The 13,635-nt window shown below is 51.1% G+C and overlaps 1 protein-coding gene across 3 annotated transcripts in view; it reads right to left on the reverse strand.

Annotated features, from left to right (window-relative positions):
• Positions 1 to 5,552, reverse strand: part of LOC111158727 (afadin, adherens junction formation factor) — a 133,993-nt gene extending 128,441 nt beyond the window's left edge. For 2 of the 3 annotated variants that reach the window (XM_022520960.1, XM_022520961.1), the window contains exon 1: positions 5,412 to 5,516. In XM_022520960.1, coding sequence (XP_022376668.1) covers positions 5,412 to 5,516 — 105 coding nt within the window. Of the gene's footprint in view, positions 1 to 5,411 lie in introns of all 3 variants that reach the window. The other variant, XM_022520959.1, reaches the window with a different exon arrangement.
• Positions 5,553 to 13,635: the final 8,083 nt, after the last annotated feature.

Raw genomic sequence — 13,635 nt, forward strand, 5'->3', positions numbered from 1 at the left:
ACAGGCGAACAGAACCCCTCGCCAGTTCTCCGCTTGTTCTATTTGGTCCCAAAATGCGACTGGAAATGTTAAGAAAAGCTTCTGCTCATTCATAAAAATGGTCCAGCTTTGACAACATGCCCACATCTGCCACCAGCTCACACACACGGGGACACTCACTAGAAGCCCTCGATGGATCCGCAGGCCCTACCAGCCCGTCAGTGCCCGCTAACAGACAAGACACACCCAGAACTGGTGAAAGGGTCTGTGAGATTTGGCAAAGTGTTTAATATCCAACTCACAAGTACATGTAGGTCGAACAAACTGCCACGTCTCTCCTGGGCATCTTCAAGGGGAATGAGTACATCCGAAACACAATCAGCCAGGAGAACAACAGAAACAGCAAACTTCTGAACAAAATGAACAGAATTTAACCAGCCTGGAAATAATTTTCAATTAAGAGATCTGTTTAATTTTATGTTCTACTAGCAGTACTCACACACATTTCGTTTATAATAAAGGAAAGCAGATTGCCATCAAAATAATTGCTATTGTTATTTATTAGCATTTTCTGACATTATACCTAAGTTCAAGTCTGGTAAAACTGCTTATAAACAAATTAACCTATGCCACCAGAATGAGCAACTCCAGTAACAATGCCTTACGCACTCTCTCTGTCAAATAAATAAAAAATATCTTTAAAAAAAAAGAAAAATTAAAACAAACAAACAAGCAATGCCTTACGCACTACAACTGCTCAATTAAATCCTTAATGGCATAAACCTAAACCTTCTTTCAGAAGCTTCCCACCAATTTGGCATATACCAATCTGATCTTCTGGGACTCATTTTTTCAAGAATATGAAAGAGACACTTCTACTACCATGCTATGAACCACAACCCAAATTTTACGATTCTAGAAAAGCCTAGTTACGACAGTTACATCCCATTAAGTCTGTAAGTTGCAAAAATTAAAATTAGTTTTCACTGGCAGAAGGAGAGCAAACTGAAGCTAGTCTAGATGCAATTTCAACCTAAGATGTTCAACAGTGCTGGACAAGGGTTCACCTCAGACTGACAGGCTCACAACCATACAAACAAATCTTAACCAGTTCTTACAGGAAATAAAGATTAAAAGGAAAAAAGTCACAACCACCATTGAGTTTCACATTAAAAAAAAAAAAAAAAAAAGACAGATGCCTATGAATACTAAAAACACATCACTGGCAACTGCCTGTATCGTTACACGTTAGTCACCAGAAAAAGAGATCTTCTGAAGTACCTGTGGCAGTAACACGACTGTTGTTTTCCAAACAGTTTCAAATGTAGTTAAGTCTTATGATAAAGCACAGTCACAACCTAAGCACTAGTCTGGAGCACAGACTCAGCTATAAATTATGCAATTCTTACTGCTTCACACCAAGACTTCCTACTCCGCCTCTGCTGACAAACCAGAAGTTGTTTCTTACACACACCTCTGGGTAACATGAATCACATCACTTCTGAAGACTACTCAGAATATTAAAAACATAACATATTCACCTTTAATAAAGCAAATGTGAATGTACGTACAAATTCTAGGTTCTATTTTCCCGTCAATACCAAAAGAAGGTAATGAACTCAAATTACTTCTAAAAAACTGACTTTAAGGACTATCTCATAAAGCAAATGGGTCAACTACTTGAACAGTTTCTGCATTTAGGTGTAACCTTTATGCAAAAGAGTAACACATGAAAATAAAAATCTCTAATAGCCTAACAGATCATCTCACCACATTTTTAATATGTATATATGCCACATTTTGTCAAGAATAAAGGTATACGGGGGTGGCTGGGTAGCTCAGTAGTCGGTTAAGCTTCTAGCTTAGGCCGGGGTCCTGATCCTCAGGGGTCCTGGGACAGAGTCCCCCATCAGGCTGCCTGCTCAGCGGGGAGTCTGCCTCTTCCCCTCTGCCTCTCCCCCTGCTTGTGCAAGCGCGTGCTAAATAAAATCTTAAGAAAGAAGAAGAAGAACAAAGTTATACAGAAAGAAAATCATATCTAACACTTTTTCAGCAAAATATTTATTGAGCACCTACCACAATGAAAGACCTAACAATGCTTAAAAAAATAAAATTCTAAGCTCTCACTTCCATGTAATCAGCGAGGGAAACAGAAACCAATGGCTATAATAACAAGACTGGGATAAGTTAAACAACAGAACTCCAAAAACCAAGAGGGAGACCTTTGGGTAACCAGAGAAGCCTTCTTCTGACGAAGTCATGGGAAGTCAAGATTAGCAACAAGCACTAGGCCATAAGAAATAATCAGAAGTCCTTAAAAGAAATAAAGACTTAGCATTAAGAAAACAACAGGACTAAAAAGCTTTAAGCAGCTTTTATTAGGAGCTATAGTTTTCCACAGTAATCAAGATCTTAATTCAACTTAACAACAATGTCCTAGTGATAAAATATCAACAGTAAATTTAAATCAAATCTCACTTTACAATTCCTAAAGAATCTAGGACCCAAGTGAGGAAAAGGCTGAAAAATACTCAGTTACAAAATATAACTTGCTTTTTCTTTGGAAACCCTCCTTTTAACATATAAATGTGATTATGGAGGAAAAAATTAAACATAACCAGGTTGATTAGAACATATTCTAATTTTCTTAAGAAGTAAATATAATCCAAAAAGCCAAAGTTTATCATCTCACTGAACACAGAAACCACAGAATTATCAGTGGTTATCAAGACTGCCTGAAACCACGAAACACAAGTGATTTGACATAGTTAAAAAACTTGATGATAGATTACGACGACTGTATCCTCCCCCCAAAAGCAAACAAAAAAGAATTAAGCCACAACTATACTCTCATATAGATACATAAAAAGGTTATCCAAATATTTAAAAATAGGGCTTAAATTATACTCCTACAAATCAGACTCTGTAGTAGTGTTGTTTGACATCTATAGACAATAATAACGGCCTGTATCACGCTTACATTCTCGTAGAAAGCTAAGGGAAGCGATCTGCGATGCCCCGGTAAAGTAAACATTCGTCATCAGGCAGTACACACTTCCGACGCACGCTGAGGCGGAGCAAAGTGAAACCATGAACCCTGAAACTCTGGTTTAGAGAATTCCTGACGCGAAAGCTACTCACACCATCATGAAAAATACAACCTGCTCAGTGTGAAGCTCGACCTGCAAGACCAAAGGAAGTTTAATAGGACGCAAGGTTCTCCAGAACACGGAGCACTAAGTGTGCCCTAGTTTCCATGAAAAAACGAATATAAGCAACGTCAGACATGAGAAAAACAAAACGCAACAGTTTATTCCATTAGGCACAGCTTTCCCACGTATTTCTGGACAACCGTTTCTCAAGAGAGATCAAGCGTTAGACGGGGAGGAGAACTACCAAACGGAATTCACAATCCTTTTCGAAACGAGTCCTTCAAATCCGCTTTGCTTCAAGACACAGGCCCCGCGACTTCTCACCTGCGTACAGCGGCTCTCCAAGGGACAAGCCAGTTTTAAGACCTACTAGAATCTCTAAGAAAACAGAGGAGAAGTTTCAATGGACTGCTTAAAAATGTAATTTTTTGAGACCAATTAACTATAATCTGTTTCCGATTTACATTTTAAATGCCAACTCAGCTGAAATCCCAGAGAGTAAACGGAATGATCTGTTACTAAGTTGAGAAAATACTCCTTTTCTCAACCAGACTTGGGAAATTTCTCAAAAAGCAATTATAAACAGACTCACTGAAGCAGAAAAACAAACCAGCCAGCACCACTGCGTATTTTACGACCCAATCCTTCACACCGGAGACAGAAACCCGCGTCCAGGCCTCGGAAAGACGACGGCGCGCACCACCGTCCGAAGACCGCGAACACGCCCAGAACCCGCGAGGCGCGTGGCCGCTCCGCGGGCCGGACCGGGTCACCTGAGACGCCGAGCGGCGGACGAGGAGCGGCGCGCGGCCGCCGGAACGGGCAGCCCGCGCCCGAGAGCCGGCACCGGCGGCGCACCCCGGACGGACGAGGGCCCAGCACGGGCCGCGGAAGCCTTCCCAGCCCAGCGCGGCCCAAGCCGCAAGCGTCGCGCCAGCGTCCCTCCGGCGCGCAGCCGGGCAGGACAACAAAAGGAAGAAGCTCCGGGACAACGCTCCCACCCGGCCGACGAGACGGGTGCGTGCAGGCCGGCACCGGAGCAGACAACACGGACCGCACCGGGGCCCCCAGAGCCGACGTGACCAGGTGCCACGAGAACCACGTCCCTGCGCAGGTGCGCGGCGTGCGGCCCAAGTCTGCGTAACGGCAACTCGGCGACGACGCACGACCCGCTCCGGGTGTCCGCCGGGCCGGCCCCCCTCTCGGCCCGCGCCGCCGCTCCCAGCCCCCGCACCCCGACTCCAGCCGGTTTTCTAAAAACCCTCAGAACTCTCGGGGCAGCTTCGCTATAAACAACTGCCATTGTCCTAGGCCCCGAGCAAGTGCGATTTCCTCCTCCACTCGCGAGCACACCCAGGGCTGGCCGCCCCCAGGCGAGGCCGCGCGGCAGGCCCGGGAGCTGCGGAGGGGCGCGGGCGCCGTCCCCGGCCCTCTGCGCGGCCCCCGGACCCCCCGCACGGCCCCCTGGCCCTCGGAGAGACGCCCGGCACTGCCCCCGGCCCCCGCCCTCCCCGGGCCCCCTCCCCGCCCCCAGCACCCCCCCCGGCCCCCGCCCCCGCCCGCCCCCGCCCCTGCCGGCCCCCGCCCCCGCCCCCGGCCAGGTCACCGCGGACGCCGGGGCCGGCGCGGCGGGGGGAGGGGCGCGCCGGCTCCGACCCGGGCGGCGGGCGACGAATGGGAGGACGGCTCTCTCGGCGCCGGAGTTCAGTCCCGGCGGCCTTATCAGCAAACGCGCACAATCAGAACTTTCCTGATGTTTGCTCTGCTCCCGCCGCCGCCAACCCCCAAGTTTCAAACCCACTGGAGCAAAACACCGCCGGTCACATGCTCCCCGAGTGACAAAGGTCCGCGGAGCCACAGCCCCGGGCGGCCGCGGACCCCGTGCCGCAGTCGGGGCACAGCGCCATCAGGTCACGCCCGCCGCCCACCGCACGGCCTCCCGGCGCAGACCCCGGCCCGGCCCGCGGCCCCCGCCCCCCGCCCAGCCGCCGCTCGACTCCGGGCCAGAGACCTCGCTCCCCGCCCGCGGCCCCGCCCCCGCCCCGCGACCCCCGCGTTCGGCCCGCGACCCCGCCCCCGATGCCGCCCCGGCCCGCGACCCCCCGGCCCCGCGCCGCACAGGTGACCGCGCCGCGCCGGCTCGCCGCCCGCGCGGGGTCCCCCGGGTCCTGAGGCGCGGAGCGCGGCCCCGGGGGCGGGGTCGGAGGGGGGGGTCCCCGCGGGGGCGCCGCCGGCCGGGAGGGGCAGCGCGAGGGGCCCGGCGGGGGGAGGGGCGCTCACCTCGGTGGGCTGGCTGATCTCGAACAGGTCCAGCCGGTTGGCGTTCCAGTGCCGGATGATGTCCGCCAGCTTCCGCCGCTCCTCGTCGCGGCCGCCCGCCGACATCCTCCCGGCCGCGCTCCTCGGCCCGCGCCGCCGCGGGGGTCGGGGCCGGGCCGGGTGCGACCGCGCGCGCCCACAGGTCCGCGAGCCCGGCTCTCCCCGCGCTCGGCCGCCCCGCGCCGCGCCCGGGGCTCCGCGGGCTCCGCCGCCGCCTCGGGCTCCCGGGCTCCCGGCCGCCTCGGCCGCCTCAGTCGCCTCAGTGGCCTCAGCCGGCCCGCCCCGCGTCAGCCCCGCCGGCCGGTGTGCGCCCGAGCGCCCGCAAGCGCCGCCCGCGCGCCCCGCCCCGCCCCGCCCGCCGTGCGCGCCCCCGCGCCCGCGTGCCCGCCCCCGCGCGCCCGCGCCGCCGCACCTCGGGCGGCCTCCGCTAGGTGCTGCTGCGCCGGCCGCCGGCAGGCCTCCGCGCGCCGGGCGCCTCACCTCCCGCGCGCCGGGGCCGGGGGCGGGGCTCCGGCGGGGGGCGGGGCTCCGGCGGGGGGCGGGGCTCCGGCGGGGGGCGGGGCTCGGGTGCCGCCGGGTTCGGAAGGTGCTGGGTCGCGGCCGGCGGGGCGGGGTCCGACCGTGCTGGGTCTGCGGGGTGCTGGGGCCGGGCGGGGCTGGGCTCGGGCGCGCGGAGCCGGGCGGGGGCTGGGTGCGGGCGGCCGAGGGCCGGGGGCAGAAGAGCGCGGGCAGAAATCCTCGTGGGCGCGGGCGTGGGCGCGTGGGCGAGCGCGGACCGCGGTGGGGACCGGCCTCGGCGGCTCTGCCTCCTTCTCAGCCCGCCCGGGTCCCCGCGGGGGCGTGGGGGTCACTGATGTGTCCTTCCAGGTGATGCCCTTGTCGCCGGGGTCCAGTCCCAGCGCGCCTTCCGGAGCTGCCCTCTGAGGACGGGGCCTCGGCGCGCTGGGTGCCTCGCAGGTGGGGTGCCCCGGGCTCCCCCGCTCCGCGGCCCGCGCTCTTGGAGCCCTTGCTGCGTCCCCGCGTGTCCTGCGTGCGGCCGGGGCGCCCGGCGCGCTCAGTGTCTGCGACGGGAGCCGCCGCTCGTCGCACACCCAGTGTCCGGCGGGGTCCCGAGAGGGGAGCGCTCGAGTCCCTGGGCCGCCCCCGCACACTCCCGCGGCGCGCAGGCCTCAAGTGCGTCTCAGCGGCAGGTTTTCCAGAGTGACCGCGTGTTGGTCTCATCGGTCTCCCTGCCACGGCCCCAGCTCCCCTCCTCCAAAGATCGGTTTGGGCCTCGGAACACGCTCCGCAGACCCTTCCCTCGGCGCCGCGCTCAGGCCGGTGACCTTGGGCTCTTCCTGGATGCGCGACGTGCTGGACCCAAAGCCTTGGTCTCCGAGACGCCGCAGCTCAGGAATGGGAGTCTGAGTTACCTTTGACGGAGCCTCTTCCTCTTGTCCCTCCTGTCTCCCAGGCCGCAGAGAACTTCTGTCCCCGCCCGGCGGGTCTCTTCTCCTGTGGGAAGACCCTGGGGTCCTCCGCGCGGGGCTGTCCTCAGCCTTCCCGTCCAGGGCGTTCTGCAGCGCGGCTGCCGGAGGAAGCCCTTCAGCTCCGGCCCGCGGCGGAGGGAGTCCCGCAGCCGTGTGCTCTGCGGCCTGGAGACCAGACAGCGGTGACTTCGGTGGTGACTCGCGCAGACGGCGTCTCCGTGTCCTGGCACCCCTGCCTTTGGACCGCGGAGTTCGGGGCTTCGAGACAGACTCACGTCGGGCTTCCTGTTTGTTCCGTTACGTGTCTGTAGTGACCGTCGTGGTGTCCCCAGGGCTCAGCACCGTCTGGCCAGATGGCATGCGCGCCCGTGCTGTCAGCCTCACCGTCGGGGCTTGACTCCCGACGATGCCCTCACCCGGACCCTCTCTCCTCCTGCAGGATGACGCAGCCGCAGGGCTGGCGAGGACACTTGGTGTCCAAAGTAAGTACGCAGCGTCCTGCTGGACAGAATCCGGCGTTGCTAGAAGTTGAGTATGAGCTGCCCTTTGAGATAAAACACATCCGGCAGGCTCGGAAGGCCTGCGGTGTGGCGCGGGACATGCAGAAGGCTCTTCATGTTAATTATCATCATTTTCACGAGTCTCCTTAGAGATCCCCACTTGTATTACGTGTGAGTGGCTTATTAATATCCAAACTGCAAGTCCTAGTAGATCGCGACCAGCACTGCTTTACCGACAAAGGTTTAAAAGCCACCCGAAATCCACAGAATACCTAGGATTCCTAAATCCTGGAGAACCCGGGTACGTCCAGGCCATGAAGACGTTCGGGCTGACATTGTCCTACGAACTGTCATTGTTCAAGACCTCAAGGTAATACACTGATCCCTGTGTTAATTCTCATACCACATTATAAACATAATCGGACACTATCTTCCATTTTCAGTGTGCTGCTCAGTTCTGATACATTTAAGAAATCAGACTTAACTGCTACTCAAGAAATGCTGTATAAAAATAAATTCGTGCGGGATTTATCCTTTACTTCAGCTCATAGAGAAACAAAGATGTGAGACCAGCGATGAAGCTGAAGGGGAGCAAAGCTGGGCAAGGCTGAAAAAGAAAATCTGTGTCATCTATAAGTCTGTTTTAAGATTTATTTTTCACCTCATATTTGACTAATAGCTTTCTCTTTTTTTTCTTTTTAATTTTATTTATTTATTTGACAGAGAGAGATCACAAGCAGGCAGAGAGGCAGACAGAGAGAGAGAGAGAGAGAGGAGGAAGCAGTCTCCCCACTGAGCAGAGAGCCCGATGCAGGGCTCGATCCCAGGATCCTGAGATCATGACCTGAGCCAAAGGCAGAGGCTAAACCCAATGAGCTACCCAGGCAACCCCCTTAGTTTTCTTTTTTACAGTGTTATTTTTAGTTACACTTAGAAGAGTCACAGCTCCTGCTTAAATCTGCATTGATCTACAAAATATTTCTGAGTATCTCTAAAACTTAAATCTACTTAAAACCTTAAAGTATTATGTGATGGGAACAAATAAGTAATAATATTTTAAAATTCTGGTTAAATTCTGAACTTAAAAGAATTTTTTTTAATATTAATGAAAACCAGGTTCTAAGACCAACCAAATGAAATAAACCTATTCCTGCCCCAATTTTCCCAAGCGTTGGAAAACGGAAAATGCCAAGAGAAAGATTAAGAGCTTAATCATCTCAGAAGAAGAAATGGTACAAATATATCAACTATGCTTAATGAGCTATAGGTCATTTAGTTTTCCAGCCACCAATAAATTTCATCTCTCAGTAAATTAATTTAGAAATATTTGAATCCTAAAATTGTGCAGATCATCTTAAGATCCCTTTAGCTAGGTCTGTGAGTTCAGAGGATGGTCTTTAAATAAGACTTCAAGTAAAGGGACATAATAAAGTTACAAAGAGCAAACTTCCTGGGGGAGACGATTTCCACAGTAGCCTCAAAAAGTAAAAGTTAATCTAGTTGCTTATAGAAAGTTAAATAAGCAGACTCTTCTCTGCCTAACCCCATGGCTAAGAAGGTCAGTCTTGTTAATTTAATTCTTAAAAAGAGAGATTCCAAAGGATTAAGTCTCCAGAAGTAAGGAGGGTATGTGCTACTACTGATAAATGGAGGAACGTACCTTTAAATTCTTCCTGCATTGTATTGCCATGTTCTTGATAGCCAAGTTTTAGGTTCCCTGTTAGAATTTTCAGGAAACAGAGCAGAGATACAAAAAACCCTTAAAATAGGAATTTAATCTTACCAACTCAGACATCTGGTTGAATGTGTTTGTTAGCATTTTATAAATTAAGATAATGCTGCAAAAAAAGATGCCAGATCTTAAATAGATAAAGAAGGTATTTCCACTGAATGCAAAGGAAGTAGACCGTGTGTGTGTATAAGGTGTGAGAGGGGAACTGTAGCTTGTGAGCACGGGTCACTAACCCTTAATGTGTTGTAGAATTGCTTCATGTTACCTTGGTTTGCCTTCGGCCCCTTGGTGCCCAGGACCCGTCTTTCTGACTCGGCTTACCCGGCTCCCAGCACCGAGCACAGCCCTGTGCCCGGCGCACCCCAGACGTGGGACGAGTAACCCTTGACTGCAGTGGAGGCCCCCCGGGGGCGCGGCACACAGCCCAGCACCGTTGCTCCAGTGACTGGTCTTTCCAAGGGCAGACGCCACAGCATGGAGGCCACACATGGTCTCCACCCAGCCTTTCCCCTTTTCTCTAGATGATACAAGGTGTAGCTCCAGACAGCGAGGCGGGAAGAAGGCATGTTTGCCTCATCCCTCCAATGGGGTCTTGGTCTCCTGAGTGGCTTGCCCAGGCCTCCGGCCACTGGCTGCCATTGGCTCCCCAGAAGCGAAGAGAATGCAAGAGACACCGTCAAAACCAGGCTCGAAGGTGAGCTAGCGTCGCTAACCCGACTCCTGCCCCAGTGTCCACAGGCTTCCACAAATAGAAAGTGTCAGGAAGAAATCAGCAATTTAACAGACCTTAGAAGAAACGAGTGGTACAAATATATCAACCTTTACTCTCTATGTCTCATGCTCCTCTCTGCCAGAAAGTGGGTATGATATATATGTATCCAAACACATACTGTACAATATAGTTATATATTATAAATGTAATATATAAATGAAATGTGCCATATAATTATTTACATAAATAATATAAATTATACATATAATATATGCCGGTGTATAGAGTATATATAATTTTGTTAGGAAACATATTTTTAAATGCAGACTCCCATTATGTTTTATTTGAACAAATGAAAACACAGAGCAGACGGAGGGAACGCTGACGGGTAAATGCTTTACCAGCAGTAAGAACTGGAGAGACCAAGAGAAGTAAATGTGGAGAAATGTGTTGTCCACGGGAAACCTGAAAGTGGAATATTTCAGTCGTCGCCCGGGCCTCTCCTTTATCCACTAGCATCTCTGAAAATCAAAAATACCAAATTATAGGTGTTTGCTTTGGGGAATGCAGTACAACTTAAACATTTTTAAAAGTGCTGATGTTTGCAAACTCTTGTGAGAAGTGAAAATCTTGGCCTGAGGCTTTGGTTAACACGGTGTTTGTGCTCAAGGCACGGGTGCCCCAGCTCTAAGTATACACTAATGATAGCTGAAGGACAGAGAAAATGTAAAATTAGAGGGTACTCGAGACAGCCAGACATCCCTGAGGATCTGCGTTGGACACGAGTGCACAGGGGGAGAAGGAGCTGGAAAGCTGTCCTGCTGGACTCGGGGCCCAGGGCGGACAGATCCCACAAGGATGTGGGGTCCCATTGGCCAGTGGGGATGACAGTGCCCACAGGCGGGGGAGGAAACGCGGACCCAGCCTTCCGAGCAGCACCTGAGCTAAGCCACACATTTGTGTATCCGGATGCCTCCTGCCAGGACAACACTCCTTGCTCAGGGATGAAGGCCCCCCCCTTGGACCAGGTCAAGGCCTTTGTTAGCCAGGAGGGGTGAGCATAGAGGCACTGAGAGGGGGAGAGAGAAAGAATGAGAGAATGAGGGAACCATCACCTAGGATGAGTTGACCCACCCAACATTCCAAAACACACACAAACCAAACGCTAGTGTTCCATCAAAAGCAGCGACTGGAAGATGAATTCACTCCAGGCTAAAACTAGCCCGTCAGGAGACAACAGGTGTTGGCGAGGATGCAGAGAAAGGGGAACCCTCTTACACTGTTGGTGGAAATGCAAACTTTGGTAAATGGTATGGAGGTTCCCCAAAAAGTAAAAAATAGAACAAACAATTCATGTAAACAATGGCTGCTTACAACTCAGCAATTGAACTACCAGGTATTTGTCCAAAGGAGACAAAAATAGTGATCCAAAGGGGCACCTGCACCCCATTTATAGCAGCGATGTCCACAATAGCCAAACTGTGGAAAGAGCCCAGATGATGTCTATGGACAGATGAGTGGATAAAGAAGATGAATGATGGTATGTATATCTACAATGGAATATTACTCAGCGATCAAGAAGAATGAAATCTTGCTGTTAGCAATGATGTGGATGGAACGAGAGGGTATTATGCTAAGTGAAATAAAGCAGTCAGACAAAGACAATTATCATATAACCTCACTAAGATGTAGAATTTAAGACACAAAACAGGTGACCATAGGGGAAGGGAAGGAAAAATAAAAGAAGATGAAATCAGAGAGAGAGACAAACCATAAGAGACTCTTAACTATAGGGAACAAACTGAGGGTTGCTGGAGGGGAGGTAGGTAGGGGGACAGGGTAACTGGGTGACCGGCATTAAGGAGGGCACATGATATGATGAGCGCTGGGTGTTACATGCAACTGATGAATCACTGACCTCTACCTCTGGAACTAATACTACATTATATGTTAACTAAATTGAATTTAAGTAAAAATTTTTTAAAAAGATAAATTCACTCCAGACAAAATAAAAATACAAAACATCCTGAAAAGAACTTTAAATAGATAGGAAACTTAAAGAAATATATGATGAGATAATACCCATAAAAAGGGATAAGAAATTGTGAAATATTGAACCAGTTGAAATAAAAGAAGCTTACATGTAGAAAGAACCCACTAGAAATCCTCAAGATGATAAATGTAGCGATTGACATAAACACAAGAGAAAGAAGAAACGTGCCCAGAAATGCATCTGGAAAGTAGAACGGAAGGAGATTTTGCAAGACAGGAGTCCTATGAAGGACAAGAACAATAGGCTAAGGGTTCAATCTAATTAAAATTCCAGAGGAATGAAGGGAATGACAAGCAAAATTAAAACAATGAAAGCTGGGAATGTTCCAGAATGTGAGAAACACATGACTCTTAAAATTAAAAGTGCTTCCAAATACCAAGCAGGATGAAATAAAGTGACCCGACACCTGATACATAGTTGGGAAACTGCAGGGTCAAGGTCAACGTGGAAAGGTGAGCAGTTACCTGAGAATGGACGGGGAATGAAAGAAAAGGACTAGAATCCCAGACAGGACCTAGAAAACATGCCCCTGTTTTTGAGGGACAGACGGCAGGTGAGAGAGCCCTGGCTCACACAGGGACGCGGACATCCAGCCACTCTCGCTCACTCGCTTCACTACACCCCTGCCCCTTGAACCACATGGGTTTAACGGCGATGGTCCACTTGCACACAGGGGTTTACAGGGTGGTTGGACAGACGTATTTCCCTTGAGGTTTTTCTCAATAACACTTACTTGTCTCTAGCTTGCTTCATTAGAATACCTTACAACATGCACATAGTATACAGTATGTGTTAACTGTTTACGTTATCAGAGGCTTCTGAGGGTGGTTAGGGTTTGGGGGGTCAAAGGTTATACGCATACTCTTGACTTTGAGGGCTTGGTGCCCCTAACCGTTGTGCTGATCAAGGGTCAACTGTGTTCTGAACACCCTATTTCAGTCGTACTGTCTCCTGATGGCTGCCACTGGCCAGGAGGGCAAGTAGGTGCGTTCTCTTCAGCACTACCTCTATTCCGGAGCTGAGGGCAAGTGAGCCAGCTGCCAGCGAGCCTCTGTAATTACGGTGGTGTGCTTGGGTTGGATCTGAGATTCCGAGAGTTGGTAGCCATCAGAGATTCCTAGGGAGCTTTTGAATTGTTTTGTAACTTTCTTAGAAAATTTTCAATGCTATCCGTGGACATAATAGCAGAGAGCGCTCCCCTGCCCTCTCCCACCCTCCCCCGCTCCCACACTCATTACAAGCCTGCTTCACGGACCCTCTGCCCTCTTTCTTCATCCCTGGATTACTTTTAAAGGAAAGTCAGACATTATTTTATTTCACTCCTAAGTGTTTCCAATGTATACCTAGAAGACAAGAACCGTTGGGGCACCTGGCAGGGCTCTGTCGGTGGAGCGTCCAACTCTTGGTTTCCACTCGGGTCATGATCTTGGAGTCGTGAGATCGAGCCCCACGTTGGGCTCCATGCTTAGCACAGAGTCTGCTTGAGATCTCTCTCCCTCGGCTCACACATGCACCTGCCGCACACTCTCACTCTTAAATCTTAAAAAGGAAGAAGAAGACGATGGTGATGACAAGGACTGTCAAAAACACACTTTCCAAACATCATCATCATAACTTGAAGACAAGTAATTACTCCTCAGCTGTCAACTACCCACTCCATGTTCACATTTCAGAGGATGTTTTAAACCTACACATTCCCTCAACCCAATCCTAGACACT

Source organism: Enhydra lutris, unplaced genomic scaffold (genome assembly GCF_002288905.1).
Source record: "Enhydra lutris kenyoni isolate GAN:26980312 unplaced genomic scaffold, ASM228890v2 scaffoldscaffold62, whole genome shotgun sequence".
NCBI classification, from domain to species: Eukaryota; Metazoa; Chordata; class Mammalia; order Carnivora; family Mustelidae; genus Enhydra; species Enhydra lutris.